General features: G+C 42.1%; 1 protein-coding gene across 17 annotated transcripts in view; it reads right to left on the bottom strand.

The window, feature by feature from the left end:
- PCED1B (PC-esterase domain containing 1B) overlaps positions 1 to 27024 on the bottom strand; it is a 203846-nt gene that overhangs the window by 29092 nt on the left and 147730 nt on the right. For 9 of the 17 annotated variants that reach the window (XM_027542662.1, XM_027542658.1, XM_027542664.1 and 6 more), the window contains one exon: positions 16598 to 18233. The exons of 2 other annotated variants lie outside the window; for them this stretch is intronic. In XM_027542662.1, the coding sequence (XP_027398463.1) occupies positions 16869 to 18182 (1314 nt within the window). In that variant the 5' untranslated portion in view covers positions 18183 to 18233 and the 3' untranslated portion in view covers positions 16598 to 16868. Of the gene's footprint in view, positions 1 to 621; positions 1317 to 3753; positions 3891 to 4706; positions 4772 to 16597; positions 18234 to 26635; positions 26901 to 26920; position 27024 lie in introns of those variants that run through there. 6 more of the 17 variants (XR_003511202.1, XR_003511204.1, XR_003511201.1 and 3 more) reach the window with 4 other exon arrangements.

Raw genomic sequence — 27024 nt, 5'->3', positions numbered from 1 at the left:
TAAACAAGTTAGAAGATGAAATACATTTGCTAAATCAGTTTTATTTTAATCTTTTCCAAACTTTTCATCCTCCAACCCTAGAGATATATCAGTAATAGAGAAAAATGCCATATACATAGGTGGAACCAACTAAAATAAACAGAGGCCATATTTTTTAAGGCAGAGGTTTCTAATACGGAGATCTCTTTTATGGCTTTCCATCCCCATGGGTCCTGTGCTTTGAAAAAAGCAAACACACCAAATTGCACTTATCAATATTTAATTTATCTTCCCATTTTTTATTAATCAAAGTCATCTACAACTGCCAACCAGAACATCCAATTGGTATGAGACAACCTGGGTTACTATACTGAATTGCTATAATTCTAGCAAAAAGCAAGAAAATATTTGAATGGAAAACATCTTTAATATGAAAACAGACATAGTGTTTTCTCCCCCAGCACAAAGAATGGAGATAGGAATCTTGATATGCAGGGTCCTTTAATCTTTGGCTCCAAACTCTGATAGGCAGCTGCTGCTGCTGCTGAGTCGCTTCAGTTGTTTCCGACTCTGTGCGATCCCATAGATGGCAGCCCACCAGGCTCCCCTGACCCTGGGATTCTCCAGGCAAGAACACTGGAGTGGGTTGCCATTTCCTTCTCCAATGCATTAAAGTGAAAAGTGAAAGTGAAGTCACTCAGTCATGCTGATAGGCAGAATGGCCCCCAAAATGTCCCCATCCTATTCCCTAGAACTTGCGAATGTTAGATTTAGTGGCAAAAGAGAATGAAAGTTGCAGATGGAATTATGGTTACCAATCAGCTGATTTTGAGATGGGGAGATTATACTGGATTATCCAGGTGGGCCCAATGTAATCACAAGGGTCCTTAATTAAATGTGGAAGTGGGAGGCAGAAGAGTCAGTGTCAGAGTGCTGTGATGTGTTATGAGGTGAGAGACTCAATCGGCTTTGAGTCTTGAAGATACACAGGGCCAGGAGCCAAGGAATGTGAGCAGCTTCTGGTTAGAAAAGGCGAGAAACTTCGAGGACTTCCCCAGTGGTCCAGTGGCTAAGACTTCAAGCTCCCAATGCAGGAGGCCCGGGTTTGATCCTTGGTCAGGGAACTAGATCCCACATGCCGTAACTGAGTTCGCAAGCCACAACTAAAGCTGCAACAAAGATTGAAGATCCTGCGGCCTCAAGTAAGACCCAGCAGAGCCAAATACATTTTTTAAAAAGGCAAGAAACTGGATTTTCCTTTAGCACCTCCAGAGAGGAACGCGGTCTTGCTGACACCTTAACTTTGCCCAGTGAGACGAATTTCAGGCTTCCTGCCTCTGGAATTGTAAGAGAATTCATTTATGTTACTTTAAACTACCAGTTTGTGGCAATTTGTCATAGTAGCCAAGAAAACTGCTACCTAATCTCTTTCCTCAAATTATTGACCTCTACTCCCCTTATGAGTCCTGTGTTCTGGACAAAGTGACCTCATCAGCGGTGCCTGGGCATGCTTTCCCATCCCCTCTGGATTCTTTTTCATGCTCTCCCTCATAAAGAAGTCACTCCACTTCATTGCAGCAGAGGCAAATCCTGTCTCTCTTTCAGGATGCATTTCAGATGCCTCCCCTGCTGCAAGCTCCATTGCTACTGCATCTGCCAGTTGCCTGCAATCTCTCCTTCCTTTGAAATCCTGCAGTGCTGTAGTTGTCTCTCTCTGTCCTGGCACGGACTGCACTTTTTCCTGAAATAAACTTATTCATTCACATACTGTATCTTCTCTACCAGTTTTTAGTTCTTTGATGACAGGGCTAGTGTTCGACTCATCTCTAAATCTTCTATAACGTTTAGCCCAATACTTTATGTCCTATGAACTTTACATGTAATCATAATCCTGGTACTAGTGGTAAAGAATCCACCTGACAATGCGGGAGATAGAAGAGACCCGGGTTCAGTCCCTGGGTCAGGAAGATCCCCTGGAGAATGAAATGGCAACCCACTCCAGCATTCTTGCCTGGGAAAGCCCATGGAGAGGAGCCAGTCCATGGGTCACAAAGAGTCGGAATACATGTGGCTGAGCACACACATATATACACATGTGTGTGTTTTTAGTAGTTCAGTTATGTTCGAGTCTTTGTGACCTCATGGACTGTAGCCCACCAGGCTCCTCAGTCCATGGGATTTCCCAGGCAAGAATACTGGAGTGGGTTGCCAGTACCTGTTCATATCTGCTCCTCTGTATACATGTGTGTATATACATGTATATGTGTATATATGTATGTACATATAGGTAAACGACATTAGGACCTTATGCCCTCATAAGAAGAAAAAGAAAACTAAGGTTTTTCACTAGCTGCCACACAAAGGGCAAGCATCCCAGACACATCTAGTTTGTAGGAATAGCCTAAACCCTTGTCCCTTCATAGAACGGTTATTGAAGAATGGATGAGTTACTCAAACTTTATCCCCTGATGGAGGAGATGCGGGGTAAAAATGGAGAGCTGTGCCTGAGAGACCCCCGCGTTCGGGAATAGGATCTGAGCAAACAGAGGAAGGGGAGGTCCATGAGCAGGACTAAGGTATGCCAATATCATACTTTTAAATTTTATTTGGGATTCAGCTACCCATCATAAAAAAATGCAAAACGCTGTTTTTTCCCCCACGTAGATGTTGATCAATATTTTTCTAGAAAGAATCTAAAAATGAAACTAAAAAAGCCACAACATCAAATAGCTGATGATACACTTGGCTTGCACATCTGTGAGACAGGGCCATGCTTTTAAAAATACTGAATGCTTGGTTTCCAAGATAAAGAGGTAGCTTTGTGGCACTCTAAATTCCAGTTCTGTGAAAATAGAAAATTGTTATTTTTCATATTTTGCCTACTAAAGCAATTACTTTAGCTATTTTTTTCTAGCTTTTGTCCTTCTAAAATAAACATGAGGCCCAAGAATACACATCTCTCCAAAGACTATTCTAATTCTGGTATATTTTTAGTTCTTTTCCTCTTATAGTCAGGAAATGATAGATCACAAATGCATTTTTAATTGTTTTTTATTCCTATATGTCAGACATTATGCTAAGTGTTTATAGATATTCTGCCATTTAAAGCAAGCTAACAATTGCCCCCCGTGTTCATAGCAGCATTTTTTCAGTTGCCAAGATATAGAAGCAATCTAAGAGTTCAGCAACAGATGGATGGATAGAGAAAATGTATATAAACGAAATGGAATACTATTCAGCCACAAAACAGAACAAAAATGTCCCATTTGCAGCAACTTGGGAGGGCATTATGCTAAGTGAAATAAATCAGACAGAAGAAGAAAAATACTAAATTATATCACTTATATGTGGAATCTAAAAAACACAATCGACTAGTGAATACAACAAAAAAGAAGCAGACTCAGAGATACAGAGAAGAAACTAGTGGTTACCAGTGGGGAGAGGGAGGTACAAACTCTGGTTGTAAGAGAGGCTAATAGAATGTATTGTACAATATGGGGGTATAGCCAATATTACATAACTGTAAATGGAGTGTAACCTTTAAAAACTGAATAAAATTTTTTAAAATTAAAAAGAAATGAACAATTCTGTGAGGTGGGTATTATTACCCTTATTTTAAAGTTTAGGTAGCTGAGCCGTACAGAGTTTAGGTTTTGATACAAACTCCGATCACCAGTAAAGGCCAGGAGATTCCATGTAACTCAAGGTGTCTGCATCGTCAAGCCCATGTTTTGGACCCCAGTACCATCCAGAACCTCCCCGTGGGCTACTTACCAGGCAGAGGGAGCAGCTACATCCTTCTTGTGCTCAGATGTCCGTGTCTAACTTAGATATTAGATTTAATGAAATTCCAGGGCAGAACTTCCCGAATTTTTTGACAACAATCCATAATAAGAATTAACTTTTAACATCTAATCATAGAACACACACAGTTTGAAACAATATTATTAGTACTGTATAACATGCTTTGATATATTTTATTCTGCTCTCAAATTTTAATAATTTTGGTCAGGTACCACTAGATTGTTATCATAATTCACTAATAGGCTATTACCTTTATTTTAAAATATGTAGCACTAGTACATAGATAGTTTATCTTACACAATTAATTATCTTTTTTGAAAAAACACATGTTTATTTTTGGCTGTACTGGGTCTTTGTTGCCGTGCACAGGCTTTCTCTAGTTGCAGAGCGGGGGCTACTCTTTGGTTGTGCCGCCCAGCTTCTCACTGCAGTAGCTTCTCTTGTTGAGAAGCACAGGCTCTAGGCCTGTGGGCTTCTGTACTTGCAACAGTCAGGTTCAGTAGCTGTGGCTCATAGCCTTAGTTGCCTGGTGACACGTGGGATTGTCCTGGACCAGGGATGGAACCCATGTCCCCTGCTTTGCAAGGTTGATTCTTAACCACTATCTAGACTACCAGGGACGGAGAAGGCAATGGCACCCCACTTAAGTACTCTTGCTTGGAAAATCCCATGGACGGAGGAGCCTGTTAGGCTGCAGTCCATGGGGTCGCGAAGAGTCGGACACGACTGAGCGACTTCACTTTCACTTTTCACTTTCATGCATTGGAGAAGGAAATGGCAACCCACTCCAGTGTTCTTGCCTGGAGAATCCCAGGGACGGGGGAGCCTGGTGGGCTACCGTCTATGGGGTCGCACAGAGTCGGACACGACTGAAGTGACTTAGCATAGCATAGCATAGACTACCAGGGAAGTCCCACAATTACCTTTCTGAAGAGAGATTTATCATCGTAGACAAGTTATTTAATTTCTGAGTCTCGTGTTTCCTCATCTGCAAAATGAGAAGATTGGACCAGATTTGTGACTCTTAATCCTGACTACACATCAGAAATGTTTAAGAGCTTTTATATATTTTTGTCCAGGTTTTTGCCCCCAGAATCTCTCATGTAATTTTTTTGGGGTGGGGGCCTGTGTACTGATTTTTGCTGTTATCTTATTGTTGTTTTTCAACTCCCCAGGTTACACTAACTAGCCACCAATCTTAGAAATTACTGAATTAGATGATTGCTAAATTTTCTTCCAGCCAAAAATTTTAGACTATTTTGAGTGGTGAATGGGCCCACATCCAGCAGTTCTGTGTACATCAGGGTGGGGCCACACACTTTGTGCACTTCTAACAAGTACCTTAGTGATTCTGATGCAAGCCATCTCAGAAACACTGCTCTGAGTCATTGCCTCACCAACTGTTTATTGTTTCCTCAGTCTAGCACTTAACCCGGCCTGTGGCCGATGCTCTGAAATGTTTGCTAAGTGGCTGCCTCCCCAAGCTGCCCAGCCACTCCACTGCCCTCTGCCAGCACCAGGGCTTCATGCCCATTTTCCTCTGTTCTTTGATGCTTTTTCTAACTTAGCTCAAGTAAGATCATATTCTCCTCTTTCTCCTATTCCAACCGTACTTATGTCTTTCAATATTAAAAATACAGGAAATAAATTCAATATTTTGTATTAACCTATAATGATACTGAGCAGGGTTCTAGGGGGCTCTTGGGCACAAAGTGTTTCTGTGTGCCTCATTTATTTGATTACAGGAAACAGCCTTCATTCAGCCTCCCTGACCTTCCCTGAGTTTCAATGAGCAGTTTCAAGCAGTTGTTAATTAGGGAAGGGAGGAGTTGCAAGACCAGGGAGAAACAAACTGTCCAGGGCAGCCTTAGGGCAAGGTCCTCTTTCACCATGGAGATGACACACACAGCAGTCTTTGAGCTAGTTTGCAGATACTGAAACCCCCTCCAGGTGGCAGAAGTTAACGATGACTGATGGTAGGCTGCCCACAATCATGTAGACCCCAGATCAGTTGGACCTGAAATTTGATGAAGCTGACTCCTACTTCAGTTCAGTTCAATTCAGTCACTTAGTCGTGTCTGACTCTTTGCGACCCCATGGGCTGCAGCACACCAGGCTTCCCTGTGCATCACCAACTCCTGGAGCTTACTCAAACTCATGTCCATTGAGTCGGTGATGCCATCCAACCATCTCATCCTCTGTCATCGCCTTCTCCTCCTGCCTTCAATCCTTCCCAGCATCAGGGTCTTTTCTAATAAGTCAGTTCTTCGCATCAGGTGGCCATAGTGTTGGCGCTTACCTCATCACGAACTCATCAGAAGAATGTTCACGGTCTGATCACACCCTCTGTGAACAATTACTATAAAACTTCTATCTTCATGTTGGGACCCATGGTTTTGAGGGCAGTACCCCACTGTGACCCTCTTTTCCTGCAAAGCAATAAAGCTATACTTTTCTGCTTCACCCAAAACTCTGCCTCTGAGATTTGATTTGGTACCGGTATCCAGGGAAGCTGAGCTTTTGGCCTCAATTGGGGAAAGGAAGCTGAAAAAAATAGATATATATGTATATATAACTGAAACACTTCGCTGTATACCTGAAACTAGCACAGCATTTTAAATCAACTATACTTCAATTAAAAAAAATACACTCAAACTAGGTTACTCATACCCTGAAGGTGATTATACAGTGGTAGCTAAAATAATAGAATGAACTTGGACAGATCTTTAATTTTATCTAACATATATTTTTATAGTGTTAACTATGTGTCAGTCACAGCTGTAAGACTTTATAAATATTAACTTTGTTGATGTACATACATAATCATCCTATGAGGTAGGTGCTACCATCCTTCTATATGACAGATTAGGACCCTAAATCCCACTCCTTTTTGGCAGCACTGATACTTATTTTGAAGAGCATTATTTTTTATTTTAAATTATACAGACTTGAACATAGTATTTCAGTTAATATTTTATTTTTTAATTTTTATTGAGGTTTAGTTGATTTACAATGTTGTGTTAGTTTCAGATGTACAGCAAAGTTATTCAGTTATATACATAACTGAATATATATATCTATATATATTTTGCTGTTATTCAGTCACTAAGTGGTGTCTGACTCTTTGTGATCCCATGGACTGCAGCACACCAGGCTCCTCTGTCCTCCACTATCTCCTGGAGTTTGCTCATATTCATATCCATTGAGTTGGTAATGCTATCTAACAATCTTATCCTCTGCTGCCCCTTTCTCCTTTTGCCTTCAATCCTTCCCAGCATTAGAGTCTTTTCCAATGAGTGAGCTCTTTGCATCAGGTGGCCAAAGTATTGGAGCTCCAGCTTCAACAACAGTTCTTTCAAAGAATGTTCAGGGTTGATTTCTCTTAGGATTGACTGGTTTGTTCTCCTTGCAGTCCAAGGCACTTTCGAGACTCTTTTCCAGATTTTGATCAATTCTTCTCAGCAATATAATGATATCAATATATATTAATCCTGAGAATACACACACACATATATATTCTCTTTCAGATTCTTTTCTGTTATAGGTTATTACAAGATACTGAATATAGTTCCCTGAACTATACAGCAGTTCCTTGTTGAATTTTACATTTACTGCAGCAATGTGTATCTCTTAATCCCAACTCTAAGTCTGTGAATCTGTTAATTCCAACCATAACTGTAAATTTGTTTTCTTTGTCTGTAAGTCCATTTCTGTTTATACCATTTAAAAATTTTCATTAATTAACAGTCTAATATGAGATATAAAATAAATTTAATTTGGGGGGTAGCCTGCTACAAGGAGATCTCCTATAGATAATGATTTAGCCTCTTCCACTATTGGAGGTTTTTAAGTGGAAACATGAAAATATAGTATTAAGGAATTATTTAATAAAGCATTCTTAATTCACCCAATAGTAATTTCCTTGAATAACTTTACAGAATATGACTTTTTAATCTAAATGTTTATCTCTAGTCATGAAAATTTAACATATTGTCCAACAAACATTTTTATTAACAAATATGTATTTGTCAATAAACTAATAGTGTATCATTTGCTAAGTTACATAGACAAGTGAACACCCTCACTCTGATGTGTAGTCACTTATTTATTGGTCAATTAAGTAAGATACAATACCAAAATGAAGATGACTTCACATGCAAAGGAGTTATTGTCCATTTATTAACTAACGCATTGGATAGGCTGTACAGTCTTATAAGCTAATCCCCAAACTTTGTCTCCCTTCCATCTGCAAAACCAGAACCATTTGTCTAATGTTTGCAGCTTCATCTCCAGCTGGTCTATGTTCTTGATGTTGTTCTACCCTGAGCTCATTTTCCAGGGTTGATAGTGGGGCTTTTATTGGGTTGTTTAAAATACCTGGCTTCCATCTAGAATCACATTTCAGATGATCACTGTTACGGCTTTTCCTGTGTCTGAATCCTTGTCAACAGAGCTCTAGCTGATTGATGGAAGGTGGGGTGGGCAAAGGGGTCTGAGAATAAAGTCCAGTTGTATCCATTATCATATCTTATGGTGACCAGGCTTTTCTGTAGGAAATGTATCTCAGAGTAAGCAGATAGCACCCGTGGATGGAGGAAATCTCTTCTTTACAAAAGAATGCTGAACTAAGAAATGTGTAAAGCAATGGTAAGATCAGAAAAGTCACTATTTTTCTACACGTAATTAAATCTCCTTTTCATGTAAGAATCATCCATGTGTGCTAACACCATTTAGTGATATGGCGTTAATAAATTCACCATTTAGTGAATTGATGAGGAACTGGAATATTGACTATGTACCAATTCATTACCCACAAGACACTTGCTGGTTCCAAGTAGGAAAATATAACAATTTTCTGGCCACACCTCACAGCATGTTTGATCTCAGTTTCCTAACCAAGCCCCTTGCACTGGAACCACAAAGTCTTAAAACCACAAGACCGCCAGGGAAGTACCTGAAAAACAGAACTTTAAAATGAAGGCATCCGACCGTCACATTTTACTTGGTGATCCATCTCAGCATAGAATACTGGGAACCATCTTATACGTCCACTGAGCTGTACAGTTTGAAGCTCACTGCCTTGCCTGTGAACTATTCTACCAAAAATATTTAACTTGTGTTGAAATCAAGCCTTTGGATCTAACATTGACTTTATAGGAAACACAGGAGATAAAGTAAAAATTAAATGACATCACGAAGAAATCATTAGACTAGCTCAGTGGAAAATTCTACAGGACAAATGTTTTCAATGAGTCAATGCCATGAAAAAAAACAAAAGAAGGGAGTGTTTGGGTTCTCTTCTAGATTAAAAGAAATTAAGAGACATAATAACTAAAGCAATGTTTGATTCTTCAGATCAGATCAGTCGCTCAGTCGTGTCCGACTCTTTGCGACCCCATGAATCGCAGCACGCCAGGCCTCCCTGTCCATCACCAACTCCCGGAGTTCACTCAGACTCACGTCCATCGAGTCAGTGATGCCATCCAGCCGTCTCATCCTCTGTCGTCCCCTTCTCCTCCTGCCCCCAATCCCTCCCAGCATCAGAGACTTGTCCAATGAGTCAACTCTTTGCATGAGGTGGCCAAAGTACTGGAGTTTCAGCTTTAGCATCATTCCTTCCAAAGAAATCCCAGGGCTGATCTCCTTCAGAATGGACTGGTTGGATCTCCTTGCAGTCCAAGGGACTCTCAAGAGTCTTCTCCAACACCACAATTCAAAAGCATCAGTTCTTCGGCGCTCAGCCATCTTCACAGTCCAACTCTCACATCCATACATGACCACTGGAAAAACCATAGCCTTGACTAGACGGACCTTTGTTGGCAAAGTAATGTCTCTGCTTTTGAATATGCTATCTAGGTTGGTCATAACTTTCCTTCCAAGGAGTAAGCGTCTTTTAATTTCATGGCTGCAGTCACCATCTGTAGTGATTTTGGAGCCCAGAAAAATAAAGTCTGACACTGTTTCCACTGTTTCCCCATCTATTTCCCATGAAGTGGTGGGATCGGATGCCATGATCTTCGTTTTCTGAATGTTGAGCATTAAGCCAACTTTTTCACTCTCCACTTTCACTTTCATCAAGAGGCTTTTGAGTTCCTCTTCACTTTGTGCCATAAGGGTGGTGTCATCTGCATATCTGAGGTTATTGATATTTATCCCGGCAATCTTGATTCCAGCTTGTGTTTCTTCCAGTCCAGCGTTTCTCATGATGTACTCTGCATATAAGTTAAATAAACAGGGTGACAATATACAGCCTTGATGAACTCCTTTTCCTATTTGGAACCAGTCTGTTATTCCATGTCCAGTTCTAACTGTTGCTTCCTGACCTGCATACAAATTTCTCAAGAGGCAGATCAGGTGGTCTGGTACGCCCATCTCTTTCAGAATTTTCCACAGTTTATTGTGATCCATACAGTCAAAGGCTTTGGCATAGTCAATAAAGCAGAAGTAGATATTTTTCTGAAACTCTCTTGCTTTTTCCATGATCCAGTGGATGTTGGCAATTTGATCTCTGGTTCCTCTGCCTTTTCTAAAACCAGCTTGAACATCAGGAAGTTCACGGTTCACATATTGCTGAAGCCTGGCTTGGACAATTTTGAGCATTACTTTACTAGCGTGTGAGATGAGTGCAATTGTGCGGTAGTTTGAGCATTCTTTGGCATTGCCTTTCTTTGGGATTGGAATGAAAACTGACCTTTTCCAGTCCTGTGGCCACTGCTGAGTTTTCCAAATTTGCTGGCATATTGAGTGCAACACTTTCACAGCATCATCTTTCAGGATTTGGAATAGCTCAACTGGAATTCCATCACCTCCACTAGCTTTGTTCGTAGTGATGCTTTCTAAGGCCCACTTGACTTCACATTCCAGTATGTCTGGCTCTAGGTCAGCGATCACACCATCGTGATTATCTGGGTCGTGAAGATCTTTTTTGTACAGTTAGTGGGTCCCAATCTGAATAGCTATCTCAGTTCAGCTGCTGTAACCAAATTCAGGAGTTCCACCTTGCTTGCAGGGCATGTGTTCCAAGACCCCCCGTGGATATCTGAAATTTTGGATAGTGCTGAACCCTATATATACTATGTTTTTCTCTATACATACCTATGACAAAGTTTAAAAATTGTAAATTTACAAATTAGGCACAGTCAGATAATATCCAAATTGCTAGCATTATTCCTTTTGTACTTTGGGCCATTGTTAAGTAAAATAAAAGACACTTGAACACAAGTACTGCAACAGAGTGACAGTTGATCTGATAATCCAGACTGCTACTAAATGACCAATGGGCTGGATACACTGGACCAATGGATGACTCAGATCCTGGGTGGAGTAGAGCCAGGGGAGTTGGGGTTGGATGAGAAACTTCATCATGCTAATCAGAGGAGCACACAATTTAAAACTTGATTTGAATCTTTAAAGACCTGCAGTGCCAGGTCTTAGGTGCAGCACATGGGATCTCAGCAATCTTTCTCGTGGCATGTGGGATCTAGTTACCTGACCAGGAATCAAACCCGGGTCCTCTGCATTGGGAGGACGGAATCTTAGCCACTGGACCACCAGAGAAGTCTCCCCAACATGTTTTTTAAAGATATGAAAATGGTCTGTGGTTAAATAAATCTTGGAAATCTATATTAAACACATTTAACCAAGTTTATTTCATACAGAACTACTCAGAGCCTCTAACACATTAAAAGCCATTTCACATGGGGTGACTACAGAATGAATTCTTTTGTAAGCATCTGTGCCCATAGAATTCATGAGGAGTAGCGACCATGGCTCAAAGGGACGTTTTAGAACATGTTTCTTTAAAGATTTATCATAAAGACTTGTGAAAAATTATATCTGTCAATTAAAAATGCAGTCATAATGGCTTTCCTTAAAGTTGTGACATTGAGAATACTGTTTCTAGTTTATAGCAACACACACACAGGAATAGAAAAACAAGGGTAAATTCTTTCTCTGATATGATCTAAGGTTTCAAAACAACTCACCTTGAAGATCTGTGAACTGAAGTTTCCACAGATGGAGCTGCTGTTACGTATACCTCTGGAACCTAATATGAAAATTGCCTCAAGCTGTCAGGCAATGCAGGCGGTGGGAGGTGGGGAGGTGGATAGGGAGTGGAGTGGGTGGGCCAGTGGGCGGAAACAAGAGCTCTGTGGCTGACCAGGAACAACCAGGCTGATCATGATCCTACAGGAGGATGTAAGGTTTCATTTGTTTTCAAATGCTGGGCCTTGCTTTGCTTATACTTATGGGAAAATAGCGTTATAGCTTTCAAGTTTTGGCTTTTGGTATAACGTATTACTTGGCTTAAAACTCAACATTCAGAAAACTAAGATCATGGCATCTGGACCCATCACTTCATGGCAAATAGATGGGGAAACAGTGGAAACAGTGATTTTATTTTTTGGGGCTCCAAAATCACTGCAGATGGTGATTGCAGCCATGAAATTAAAAGATGCTTACTCCTTGGAAGGAAAGTTATGACCAACCTAGACAGCTTATTAAAAAGCAGAGACATTACTTTGCCAACAAAGGTCCGTCTCGTCAAAGCTATGGTTTTTCCGTAGTCATGTATGGATGTGAGAGTTGGACTATAAAGAAAGCTGAGCACCAAAGAATTGATGCTTTTGAACTGTGGTGTTGGCGAAGACTCTTGAGAGTCCCTTGGACTGCAAGGAGATCCAACCAGTCCATCCTAGAGGAAATCAGTCCTGAATATTCACTGGAAGTACTGAAGCTGAAACTCCAATACTTTGGCCACCTGATGTGAAGATCTGACTCATTTGAAAAGACCATGATGCTGGGAAAGATTGAAGGCGAGAGGAGAAGGGGATGACAGAGGATGAGATGGTTGGATGGCATCACCAACTCAACGGACATGAGTTTGGGTAAATTCCGGGATTTGTTGATGGACAGGGAAGCCTGGCGTGCTGCAGTTCTTGGGGCCACAAAGAGTCGGACACAAATGAGCAACTGAACTGAATTACTTGAGAAACCTATATGTAGGTCAGGAAGCAACAGTTAGAACTGAACATGGAACAACAGACTGGTTCCAGATAGGAAAAGGAGTATGTCAAGGCTATATATTGTCACCCTGCTTATTTAACTTCTATGCAGAGTACATCATGAGAAACGCTGGGCTGGAAGAAGCACAAGCTGGAATCAAGACTGCCGGGAGAAATATCAATAACCTCAGATATGCAGATGACACCACCCTTATGGCAGAACGTGAAGAGGAACTAAAAAGCCTCTTCATGAAAGTGAAAGTGGAGAGTGAAAAAGTTGGCTTAAAGCTCAACATTCAGAAAACGAAGATCCTGGCATCTGGTCCCATCACTTCATGGGAAACAGATGGGGAAACAGTGGAAACAGTGTCAGACTTTATTTTCTGGGGCTCCAAAATCACTGCAGATGGTGACTGCAGCCATGAAATTAAAAGATGCTTGCTCCTTGAAAGGAAAGTTATGATCAACCTAGATAGCATATTCAAAAGCAGAGACATTACTTTGCCAACAAAGTTTCGTCTAGTCAAGGCTATGGTGTTTCCAGTGGTCATGTATGGATGTGAGAGTTGGACTATGAAGAAAGCTGAGCACTGAAGAATTGATGCTTTTGAACTGTGGTGTTGGAGAAGACTCTTAAGAGTCCCTTGGACTGCAAGGAGATCCAACCAGTCCATTCTGAAGGAGATCAGTCCTGGGTGTTCTTTGGAAGGAAGGACTGATGATAAAGCTGAAACTTCAGTACTTTGGCCACCTCATGCAAAGAGTTGACTCATTGGAAAAGACCCTGATGCTGGGAGGGATTGGGGGCAGGAGGAGAAGGGGACGGCAGAGGATAAGATGGCTGGATGGCATCACCGACTCGATGGACATGAGTTTGAGTGAACTCCGGGAGTTGGTGATGGACAGGAAGGCCTGGCGTGCTGCGATTCATAGGGTCGCAAAGAGTCAGACATGACTGAATGAATGAACTGAACTGAACTGATACCTTATTATAGAAGATTGTGAGAAATACGCTGCATGGATCTTAATTTCATCATTAAAGTTCCTTTTTTTTTCCCCAGAAAACTTGAGACAAGAGTCAAATATAAAAAGCTGTCATCTCTTGAGGCTAAAGATTTGGCCAAATGCACCCTAAATTCTAAATCCTAACAATAGAGCAATAACTTCTCTCATAAATGTTGAATAATTTGGCTCTTTTCACCAGACAATAGCTTGATTGCATTGCATTGCATTTCGACTTAAGGAGTAAGAGGACAATAGCAAAAAATAGGCAAAGAAAAAAGCTCTAAGATGGAAGATAAGGCTAGGGTATGTATGAAATTAACTGCAAGCACCCACTGAAGGCGCCCTCAGGCTCTAAATCCCAGTGGGGGTAGGGAAGTCCCAGAGGTGTTAGCTTTCCAGATGACTTAGGTAAAGTTATGGGAGAGTTCCGTAGAAAAGGAATCAAATACATCCTGAATTCTGATTTAATCACATTATTACTTAAGAATACAATGTGAAGTCATTGTATTCTTGAACATTTAACTAAACATGCTTGAACACCTTTGTCAGGTACACTAGCAGCCATTGGGAATTCAACAGGTGAACAAGACTCCTGCAGAAGCTAACAAACAAGCAGCCACTGAAGCCCCTGAGTGGGGAGCAAAACAAAGGAAATAGAGTGTGTTATGATGGTCCCAACAGCGCTTTTAGATTAAATGGTCATGGAAGACCTCTTAGGAGATGACTTGGAAGGTGCAGGTGGAAGAATGAAGAGTTAGATATCCAAAGAACTAGGGGGTAGAGGATGTAGAACATTCCAGGCAAGTGCAAAGACCCAAGTTATAGAAGAGCTTGACATGCTATATAAACAGAAAGAAGTCCTGTGTGGTTGACAGTGTAAAGAACAGTAAGAGTTCTAGAAGATAATGCTTCAGGGACAAACAGAAGCCTGATCATGTAGGACAGCACAAGACACAGTAAGGACTTTACTCTGGGATAATGGATTTGGACTTCTGAGCTCCAGAACTGGGAGGGAATAAATATGTGTTGTTTTAAGCCACCATCTTTGTCATTTGTTACAGCAGCCATAGGAAATACAGGTGGGAAGAAAATTGAGTTTACCTGTACTCTCAAACGTCTAAGAGAAACAGGACTGTTAAGTGATTGATGTCATTTAATTCATAACATAGTAGATTCATCATTGAGTCAGTGTGTGGTGCTCAGCATTGTATATCTAAGAACTCATTCTCCTTGATTCATGAGGCATGATCAGATTAAGGAGGGTGAAAACATATTAACTCACAAAAGAGATATAAACCACACCACCAACTCATTGGCTTATTCATGGAAGCAGAAATACTAAATGCATCAGCTTACTCAGATCAGCAGCTAAGTGCTGCTTGACTTTGCTTGGGAGTTGTAAAGCCAGAATGATGACAATGAGCTCATTTTATTGCCTAAAGTTACCAAATCTCATAGCCTGATGCACTCATCTCTATGGGATGAGAACATTTATACTGGTCAGACGAATCCACTCTCTCCTGACTATGTTGGTACATTCTGACAAATTCTGGCTGGTAGGCAATACTTTTGTAAAGTCCTCAAAGTCTTTCTGAGTGCATCCTAAGGATAATGTCAATTTACATCATCTTCTCAGGTAGTCTCACCGGGAAGTGAGTCTCACCGGGAAGTGAGTCTCACCAGGAAGTCTCACTTCATCTTTCACTCAGTGATTCTTTCAAGAAACAGTATTCAGATCTTACTAAATGCCAGATACTTCACTAGGATTTCAGACACAAAGTAAGCTAAAAAGCCGTATTTTTCAGAAATCTCATTTCAGTGGATTAAGAGTTTTCATATATTTCTTCTGTAAATAGCAGGTCTCACTCATGTCTTAAGATTTCATGAACTCCATTTTTGCAGAATAATGTTTCCTTACCCTCATTGTCAAATTTAGGGATGATCCAACTGAGGACCTATAAAGCAGTCAATTCAATGAAAAATTCCACAATCTGGACAATTTTAAGTTATGTCCTATTTTGATCATTTTATCTAAGTATTAATATTTCACTATCTAGAGTGAAAAAGCTCAATCTCAATAATTTTTACATTCCTACAAAACAGAGAAGAGATAGTTGTGGCCACCTGTGCAATTTGCAAGAAAGGGATTTGTACACAGGGTGGTGCCTTGCAGCTCCTAGTTTTACTCTATGATACATTGCCATTGAGTGCAACTTAAGTTTTCTCAAGTCCCAAACTAAAGACTATTAAAGAAATCATAAAGTCACAACCATGCCATCCACTCTGGTTTGCATACAAAAATTACTTGCACATCTAACCAATAAATCTCTGGTTATGGAACTATAGGGGTTTTTTATCATCTCTTCCATGAAAACCATGTTTGGTAAACTTCCCTTCTTGGTTTGTTGTGGTATAAATCAAGTTTGAAAGTTAATATAAACTGGAAACTAGTATAAACTACAAAGGACTAATGGAGAAGTGATTTTTCTGGGTGACCTATAAGAAGTCACTCAGCTCCTGGCCTCAGTTTCCTTCTTTGTAAATGTTAAATTTTATGTCTTTAGTTTTCTCAATCCTAAGATTCCATGATTTTTTGAGAATCTCTGGTAAATAGCACCACAAAACGTTAAAAGTTATTTCGTTTATTTATAAGGAATCAGATCCATTTTATGGAAACCCTTTGGTGAAATTCCATTTTGAGTAGTTTTGAGGCCATGACCATACAGTAGATATTGTCCCTGCTGTTATGAAGTGTTCAAGAGAAGGGAGAGGCATCATTAAATAAAGACTCAGGAAATCCACAATGACGTTTATGAAACAACTTTTTAATTTCAATTGTATATTTACAAAAAGACAGAGAATAAGCAGCGGGAAGGCAGGAATGATGCCTGGCCACCTCCCACCTGAGGGTGCAGAAAGGGGCCATGGACAACATGTATGTGTCAGACTGATCTTCCCTGCCATTATTGATAACAGCAATGGACAAAAGGCTTCAGTGAAGGAGGTCAGTGTATTTGGGAAGAGGCAGACCATCTGTTCAGTCCGTGTGCCTGAGAAGGAAGAAGGCCCGTCAGTCTATTGAGGCCTTGGCTCTTTATAGGCTGAGGCCCTTCTCTTGGAAGTTTTAGGCCGCCTTCTCCAGGGCATGTAGGGGTCAGGGGGATGATACCTGGGAAAACCCCTATGGACCTCAGGGACCCGTTGCTGATAACAGGGTGGAGGGAAGCGGGACATAGGCGGCTGGGGACCATACTGAAAGTCACCTTGGACGGCAAATTCTGTTTGGATAGATGGGGGGACATCTGAATGTAAATAGTTTAAGGAGAATTGATCCGATTGGAAAGGATGGTCTGAAGAAAAACAGGTTTCCTGGGGACAGAATGGGAATGGAGGCATCACCTGGTGTAAGGGGATGGGATGACGTTGTGGGGACAAGAGCGGAAACAGGGGTGGGCAGGGAGGCGTGGGGAGCAGGGGTTGGCGCCCTGGGAGAGGCAAAGGTCTGGGCAGAGGGCAAGCCGGCTGATCTCCGCAGACCAGGGGCTGCCTCTCAAGCCTCCGGCCAGGTCTTCTTCTCCCAGGGCCATCCGGGATCCACTTGTCCACTGGGTCCCGCCGGGGCAGCTCTACCCCCCAAGCGTCGGCCACGTGGGCCAGCAGGAGCTGGGAGAGGTGGCGGTGTGCGCACTGGTTCCAGTGCACTCCGTCCGTCTGCAGGTACTTCCCTGTGTGGCGGCGGAAGTGGAAGTGCAAGTCCAGCACATCGAAGCCGTGCTTTTGGGCCTCGGCAGAGCTGTAGAAATTGGCTTCGATCACACTGATTTTCACGGAGGAGGAGGTAAACTGGACCTCGGGCGGGACGAAGCGGCTGGTGATTTTGTCGCCCACGGGCATGGCCGTGTTCCACACCAGGAGGCACGACTCGGACAGCATCTGGCGGAGGCGCCCAAACAATCTCTCCAGGTTCCGCCGGTAACTAGGCCAGAAGTCCTTCCCGTACCTGGTGATGTCCCAGAGGCACGAGTTCATGATGACCAGGTCCGGGTGGTGCTCGCCGGACTGCAGCTCCTCCAGGACGTCCTCCAGGTAGTCGGAGTACACGCGCGTCAGGAAGTAGAAGCGCACCAGGTGCTGGCCGGAGCAGAACTGGCGCACCTCGCGGTAGTGCGTGCCGTTGTGCATGTGGCCCTGCTGGCCCCCATGCACGAGCTCATCCTGCTCGAAAGTGTGCTCCCCCTTGGCCTTGAGCTGGCTGAGTGTGAGCAGGCAGTCCTTCTGCAGCAGGAGCACCAGATCCTTGTACACAGCCCTCTGGACCGAGTCCCCCAGGATAACCACGAACTTGTTGTGGAGCAGCTGCCGCACTTCGGAGGCCAGTAGATGGACCATGACGTCTGCACCGCCTAGCTCTTTTCTTTCACTCAGCGGGTCTGCGGAAGGCTAGGATAGAAGGAGAGAACGCATGGGAGGGACCAACCTCGCGCAGGACAGGACGCAGGAAGGTTCGGTAAGGTGGGCCTGCCCAGGGACTGGGCTGGAACTCTGGCCTGGGGCGTCTGAAGGGTGGGGCTCCACTACCCTTAGCCCGGAGAGAGGGGAGCCTGGAGCCAGAAGCCCTGGTTGGCCCAGAGGAAGTTTCTGCCTGAGACTTGACTTTGAATACCCAGGAAACCCAAGTTCCATGGCCAGGAAGGGCCTCCGCCCTCCCCAGCTGGAGGTGCATCACCCGGTGCCTGGACGCAACTCGGATGCCTGACAAGTGAAGAATGGTTAGGCAGACTTTGCAGAGGTTAAATAATGAGGATTGTGATTAAGCAAGAACACGGAGTGTCATATACTAACGTTAGCTGAAGAAGTTATATACCATATATGTGGCCATATCACTGAAATGGTGTAAAATAGCTATGCATACTAAGTTGCTTCCCACCAGGCTCCTCTGCCCATGGGATTCCCTAGGCAAGAATACTGGAGTAGGTTGCCATTTCCTTCTCCAATAGATATGCATAGGTAACATTGAAAGAAAATACACAAAACCAGCTTTAAATAGATAGTAGGATCATGGGGGACTTGCTTCCCCTGTCCTCTTTTTTGTAAATATACTTTACATAGTCTTAAAATCAATTTTAATAAGAACTTAATGTTTCTTATCAATGGAACTTGTAAAAAATAAAATTATAATTCACAAGTGCTTCAGCTGCAATATTCTTTGTTTTTTATTTGAAGGAAATTGACTTTGGCATAAGAAATATATTGAGCTAAAGACCAATGAGAATCTATGTATCTCATGTATCTAAAGGCAAGATATAAGTTTTCTGAGGAAGGTGACCCTTCCCCGACCAAGGAGAGAAGCGTCAAGAAAGAAGAAAACAAGGAACTGTCAATACAAAGATGAGTCTGCATAAACAAACCTTACTAAAATAGCCCTTATTTCCCATTAGGAACCCCTTATATCCCCTTCTCCACACTTTATTATCCTTGAAACACAATTCCCTTTGTTCTCTGTTAAAATGGTAATATAAGCCCAAGTCTACCTAGTTCTTTGAGTTCCATTCCTTTTCTGTGAACTGTTGTGCACACAGATATTAATTTAAAAACTATATGCCTTTTCTATTTATCTACGGTAATTTTATTCACAGGGCCCCAGATACTAATCCTAAGAGTATAGAGAAAAAGTTTTTTCTTTCCCAGAACACTGAATAAGCTGTTAAAAGTTGTGAAACTCATCTTCAGAACTTCAGATTGAGTTTATTTCAAGCTGCCATTTACAGCCATATCCACTAATGAATAAACGCTGGAAACACACTAAAATACTAAGTCTCACATGGGGAGGAACATGGCATGCCCTTCACACACTTACAAAGAAGCTGTTAAAATCTGCTGTGGCTTGATATTTGTAGGCTATCATGCATTAGTAAAAATTTTAATAGGTGTGGTGGATAGCTATTAATAAATTACACATTTGGTTTTTAAAAGCTATACTATTTGTGGTTTTAAATGAGTATGAGCCCAAAAATAAAAACATGAAGTTGGGTAGAGTACAAAAGTGTTCCCCTAAGAGAACAGTTAGAAATATTGGCTTATTTGAATCTTCATTCAAAAACATCTGCTATCAAATAAAAAGCTTAAAACCAAGATTTTGCTCATTGTAGTACAACAAAATTAAACATAAACTCCAAATCCCACTGGGGCTCAGGCATATTCTCTAGTTTATATTCACTCATTCATATAACTCACACTAGTTTATATTCACTTATTCATCCAACTCACACTTCCTAAGCACTGACTAAATGCTCCACATGGGGATTCCCTGGTGGCGGAGAGGTAAAGAACCTGCCCAGCAAGCAGGAGACATAGGTTCTATCCCTGGGTAGGGAAGATCCCCCGGAGAAGGAAATGGCAACCCACTCTAGTATTCTTGCCTGAGAAATCCCTTGGACAGAGGAACCTGGGAGGCTCCAGTCCTGCTGCTGCTGCTGCTGCTGCTAAGTCGCTTCAGTCGTGTCCGACTCTGTGTGACCCCATAGACGGCAGTCTACCAGGCTCCCCCGTCCCTGGGATTCTCCAGGCAAGAACACTGGAGTGGGTTGCCATTTCCTGCTCCAATGGATGAAAGTGAAAAATGAAAGTGAAGTTGCTCAGTCGTATCCAACTCTTAGCGACCCCATGGACTGCAGCCTACCAGGCTCCTCTGTCCATGGGATTTTCCAGGCAAGAGTACTGGAATGGGGTGCCATTGCCTTCTCTGGCTCCAGTCCATGGGGTCGCAAACAGCTGGACACTACTTAGCAACTACACAACAATAACAAATGCTCCACATGGGGTATATAGAGATGTGTAAAACCTGGTCTTGCTTTTCAGGAGCAGATCAGATATATTCATTGATAACTGTAATACAAAGTTGAGAATGCTACAGTGTTAGTTGCTCAGTCATGTCTGACTCTTGAAACACCATGGACTGTAGCCTGCCAGGCTCCTCTCTCTAGGCAAGAATACTGGAGTTGGTTGCCATTTCCTTCTCCAGGGGACCTTCCTGACCCAGGGATCAAACCCAGGTCTCCTGCATTAGCAGGCAGATTCTTTACCATTTGAGCCACCAGGGAAGCCCATAGACAAATAAACAAAGGATGTGAAACTGGTTTGTAAACAGAGCTGGGCTGCTAGGGCGATAAGGAATCATGTCTGTGCACAAGTGTGCCAGGGTGCCTGTTCATGTCCAGGTCAGGATGTGAGTCTGGAGGTCTGCCAAAACAGAGTGAGACGCAGGCAGAATGGAGCACTGAAAGCGGCCAGTCAGGAGGAAGCTTTGTATCTGTATCTGTCTTTGACTGGCTGTGTGATCCTGGGCTAGTCCCTGCCCTATCTGGTGCCAGGGTCCTTTCCCGTACAATGACAGTCCCGGGTTTCATGCTGCAGACACCCAGTTTCACCTTCTAGGCCAGGCAGGGCTGGTCCTTTGTGCTCCCTGGGATTTGAGTATGCAGTGAGGAAGAGAGTCGAGAGAGAAGAAATCATCAGAGAAGGGTTGGAGTAGAAAGGAAATGTGGAAGGGGGGTGTGACAGAGCATCTGGAAGAGCAGACTCAAGGCCAGGACGGGAAACGGCCAGAGGCTCTGGGTCAGCTACCTTCAAGTGCCATGAAAACAGAATGAGCAGGTACAATGGACGTTCAGGATCTCTGCAAACAGGACTCCTCTACCCCAGACCCAAGTCTCCAAAGTGTAAAGTGAAATCTTTTCCCAGTGTTTTCAGGGTTCCCATGCTTGCTCCTTGGAAGAAAAGCTATGACAAACCTAGATAGCGTATTAAAAAGCAGAGATGTAGTTGTGTGAGAGTTGGACCATAAAGAAGGCTGAGCACTGAAGAATTGATGCTTTCAAATTGTGGTGTTGGAGGAGGCTCTTGAGAGTCCCTTGGACAGCAAGAAGATCAAACCGGTCAATCCTAAAGGAAATCAACCCTGAACATTCATTGGAACAACTGATGCTGAAACTGAAGCTCCAATACTTTGGCCACCTGATGAGAAGAGCAACTCATTGGAAAAGATGCTGATGCTGGCAAAGATTGAGGGCAGGAAGAGAAGGGGGTGACAGAGGATGAGATGGCTGGATGGCATCACCGACTCAATGAACATGAGTTTGAACAAACTCCGGGAGATGGTCAAAGACAGGGAAGCTTGGCGTGCTGCAGTCCATGGGGTTGCAAAGAGCTAGACATGACTGAGTGACATGTCAGAGCAACAAACGCTACCCCAGTTCTACGTGCCCTCTCTGGGTTGGACTCTGGTCATACTCTGTCCTAGTCCCCTAAGGTAGAGGACACCATTCCTTTCCATTAGAATTCCCTCCCCTAGGGTGGCAGATGTGACAACAGAGTGCGGTCTCCTTCAGCGGTACTGTGTTTACAGGTCCAATACATTGCTTCTCTGTGTGTGAAGTGCCCTGGGCTTGAACTCATGGATGTGAGTCAAATTTGCTGCTTACAAGTTGTGGAGAATGGAGGCACTTAAGTATATTTGTGAAAAACAACGCTTTTCATCTGTAATTTTCCTCAACTGTAAAATGGGACTTTTAGCACCCACTTCAGAGATTTGATCTGAAGAAGTGGTTAGAACAATGTCCTGATAAATAGGGTGGATATGAGTTACTATTTATAAAGCAAGTTCAAGAACACTTGGATAATCATCTGTAAACGAGGGTTACACTATTTGTGCTGTAGAGATCAAATGACAAGAAGCAAGTGAGATTTTGAATAAAACAAAACTAATGTTATTTGAACAGATACCCATGCCAAATGCTTGGCAAGTGTTACCCGATTTGTGAGATAAGAAGGATCTTCATGTGATGGAAGTGAAAGTCACTCTGTTTAGTCGCTGAGTTGTGTCCAACTCTTTTTGACCCCCTGGACTGTAGCCTGCCAAGTTTCTGTCCATGGAATTCTCCAGACCACAATACTGGAGTGGGTAGCCGTTCTCTTCTCCAGGGGATCTTCCCAACCCAGGAACTGAACCCACGTTTCCGCACCGCGGGCAGATTCTTTATCATCTGAGCCACCAGAGAAGCCCACCAGGGAAGATTTAAAGCTACTGATGGCAAACTGTCCCTGTGGGAGATAGCCCTTAGAGCAGAACCTCCTGCAGTCTGAACCCCAAAGCTCAGGCTCAGGTCAGGGAGATGGGAGAAAAGTGTTTCAGTGTGCCTTTAAGCATAGACAGGAAATCCTTTGGGCTTCCCAGGTGACTCAGTAGTAAAGAATCCGCTTGCCAATGGAGGGGACTGAGGTTCAATTCCTGGGTTAGGAAGATCCCATGAAGAAGGGAACGGCAACCCACTCTAGTATTCCTGCCTGGGAAATCCCATGGACAGAGGAACCTGGCAGGCTACAAGCCATGGTCACAAAGAGTCGGACACAACTCAGCGACTAAACAGCAGCAGCAGTAACAGGTAATCGTTTACTCCGCCTGCTCAGGGGAGATGATCCATGTGACCTTAGGGGGTTGGGGAGCTGCAAGTGAGAATACAGATATTGGGTTGATCAAAAAGTTCCTTTGGGTTTTCCAAGGCTGTTGTGGACAAACCTGAAGGAACTTTTTGGCCAATTCAATATAGATAGATATGATCTCAAGCAAGAGACCTGCAAAAATTAAAAGACCTGTGTTTTAGAATAGCCAAAACAAATTTCTACAGATTTTAGAGCCTCACAGTATTTGAGAAATTCTGGCTGCCTTATATGCTGACCAGTGAACCTAACCCACCCAGATACTGTTACAAGGGCTTAGAGCCAAAATCAAGCAAAAATGTCCAGCTGAGAATTTCTTGCTGTTCTTCTGCAATGTAACATGCAGACTGGACTGTAGAAAAGAAGGGAGGAGGAAGTGACTGGGAAGAAACATTCCAGTTAGAAGCTGAAACTGAAAGGAAATTCATGAAATTCTTGATAAACTTCCTGTCACAACTGTAACAGGATTAACAAATCAGACCTCCTCAGGACCGTGGGAAAAAATCATTTAAACTAAGATGTCAAGCATGAAAAACAAAACCTAACAAAAAACAAAGTAATTTTTTCGGGGGTGGGGTGAATGAAGAATAATTTGGAGAGCTGAATCTTCTCTGGTCTAAAAAAAAGAAAAGTTGGCAAGTTTCATTTTCAAAGCTCCTTTGATTTATAAAAATGAAACAAAAGAGATTTGAAAACTATCAGTTCAGTGATTTTTTTTGGCCTAAGGGTTTTTCTTTGCTTCAAACTTGCAAAAACTTAACAGCTATTTTATAGATTAATTGACTCGTTCATTAAGAAATTTATTGAGAACCAGATATAATGCTAGGTGCAAGGAGTAGTTATAAAAAGGCAGTCTCTTTCAAGAGGATGGGTAAGAAAAGTGGACACATAAAAATATCAGTTAGAACTGATGATGTAAATGAAATATCAAAGCTGGTATGAAGAGTCAAGGAGGAGGGAAGAGGAGATAAATGGATGATCAGTGCAATCTGTGAGTCCAACCTCAAATTAAAATCGATTTTTAAACGAGTTTTATGATGATTCCTCAAATTTTAATTGTAAGCAGTTTCATGTTTTTCTGTTTTCAGAGTAAAATCTGGGCTTTGGCTAATGCTCTGACAGAAATATACATTATTAATGGCTACTATTGATGCTACAATAAATTATTTTGAGGCATCTTGCTTATATTTCTGTTCGGGGATAATTAATTTTTAATGGCTTCATAAACCATCATTTATAAAATCATTGACTAATGCATTATAACTATCACAAACCAAACACATAGCATTTGGTTTTTTATTAATCAGTGGGTTGTAGAAATTACGTTAGTCTTTTTGCTTTTCTTATTGATTTTTGGTAACAGGAAGAGTGGCAAAGATATATAGGCCAGTTACTCCAGAGACCCTACGAAAAAGTCTTAAATCACACAGGTAATCACTAACAATTAGGATGCTGTTTTGATTAGTTGTAGAAGTACTTTACCTAGTTCCAAGTTTCTTGCACATGACTAACCATCTTAATGCAACATTGTACTAGGCATATAAAACAGATCATTTTCTCCTAACTGCATTTTTGGTGATCACATCTATGTTTGAACTATCTAAGATTCCCTTAAATGTTAATAGAACAGATAGTGCAAATAAGAAAATTATTTTTCATGAGCCCACCTGTACAGCATACCAATTCTTGATATTTGTTTAGTTTTCTAAGTGGAATTTAATCTTGTCAAAAATTAAATTGGTATCATGTCAAGTTTTCAAATGAAAGAGAAAAGCAAAAGATTCAAATTTCTCTTCTGAGGACGGGGATTTCTCAAGAGACTGACCTTTTTGATTTGGGCCAAGTTACTGGAAATCATGCAGTCCTATTATTTTAAAAAGTGGTTTTAGGTGAAATTTTTAAAGATATATGAAAGTACTGTGAAATTCTATGATAAATAAAGCAACAGAAAGTTGTTTTTCAAATAGTAATCATTGGAAAGACCGATTTTAATGCCGCACCCCCAATAACCTCACGTGCAATATAGGCCTTAGCTCTGCAGTTCATTAATTCAGAAAAAATATAGAAAACACTTTGTATACCTTGGTCTGTGAAGCTGTCATTCTGTAAGTTTGGCTACATCCTCCAACAACCCTCATGGTTCCTCTGCCCCATCCCAACACATATGTCATATGACCCCTATTTCTCACTTGGCTATTCAGTTAGTTATACGCCACAGCTAAAATCTCAGAAACTTACGGTATAAATTGAAAGTTGAATTTAGACTAATGATCTTCAAACTGGGCTCCACGAAACCATTAAAATCTCCTTGTGGAGGCATGAATCTCTGTGGACACATTCAAATTTGTATCCATACCGTCTTCACTGGGCCACAAGCTTAATTTGTGATTTTTTTGGGGGGGTGGGTAATAAAATACCAACAGAAGAATTGCACACATTTGAAGAGTTTGAAAATTGCCAAGTTTAAAAATCCTTAAGGCAGCATATTTTTCGCATTGTAGTAGTCTAATATAAAAAATTTCCTATGGACTACACAAAGAAATGCAGGAAACATCCTTAATGAATGAAATCCTCACTATCAGGTTCATAGTACCTGATAGGCAGGTAACTTCTATACAAACAAGAAATAAACTATGGAGACTTTATTCAAAGAGCCCCATTAAACAAACAAAAAGCAACAAACAAACAAAACCCACAAAACTTGTGTTTTACCAAAGACTGCGATTCATGGGGTCGCAAAGAGTCGGACACGACTGAGCGACTGATCTGATCTGATCTGATCTGAGTGTAAAGTGGAAAAAAAAATCAGCCAAAAAATCAAAGCAATTCAAACAAAATGTGATTTCAATCATGTACAGCCATTGACAAACTTCCACATTCTGGTCTTCCACATTCCACCATTTTACTTAAACCACATTTGCTAATTCTCTACCTATTAGTCCTTTAACAGGAATGAGATACTGAAAGGCAGTGACCCCGCTTTCACTTCGAGCAGATGACAAAGTCAAAAGTGGACTCTGGCCTTGAACAGCTGTGTGCTCTGGGATGGCCTCCCCCACCCCCAACCACCCCCCCCCCCCCCGACCCCTGCGCCGCAATTTTTTCTGTTGTCAAACAGGGGTAATAGCCCCCACTTCACTCAATAATAGTGAAGATAAAAGATCCACGTCAGCGTCCATCATGGGCCTAGGAAAATACCAGTCTTGCATTAGGCACCTTTAAACCCTTAGCACAACTCCTCCCCTGGGGAGCACACTAAGCCTGCTGAGGGCAGCTGGCTCTGGCTCCCTCCCTCACACTTCAAACCCACAGTTCCTCTCCTCCCTCCTGCAGGGGCCAAGAGATACCTCCTCAGGTGTGAAGGCGATCCCTCAACTCACGGCCGGTCTCCTACATGCCCGGGCACTTTGCTCCAGGAGGTCCCTCAGAGAGGGGAGAATTATGCATTCCACGTTTTCTTCACTCTCCCTGGGCTGGCTCCTTTCTTTAAACCTTAAACATATTCTAGTTTCTTGCTTTAAAAAAGAAAGGAAACTTCTTTGACTCCACCTCCAGGACAGTCCTATCTTTTGTTTCTACTTCAAGGCCACTTTTTACAAAGTTGTTTGAACTGGCTGTGTCTGGGTCCTCACCTCCCACTCACTCCTCCGTTTACTTGAAATTTGGCTTCCAGCTCCACCAAAGCGAAGAAACGTTTGTCAGCAAATCCCCAACGATTTCCTTGTTCCTTTCAGCG

The sequence above is a fragment of the Bos indicus x Bos taurus genome, chromosome 5 (genome assembly GCF_003369695.1).
Source record: "Bos indicus x Bos taurus breed Angus x Brahman F1 hybrid chromosome 5, Bos_hybrid_MaternalHap_v2.0, whole genome shotgun sequence".
Lineage (NCBI taxonomy): Eukaryota > Metazoa > Chordata > Mammalia > Artiodactyla > Bovidae > Bos > Bos indicus x Bos taurus.
Note: the sequence above shows the minus strand (reverse complement) of the source record. Positions and strands in the feature narration are given on the sequence as shown.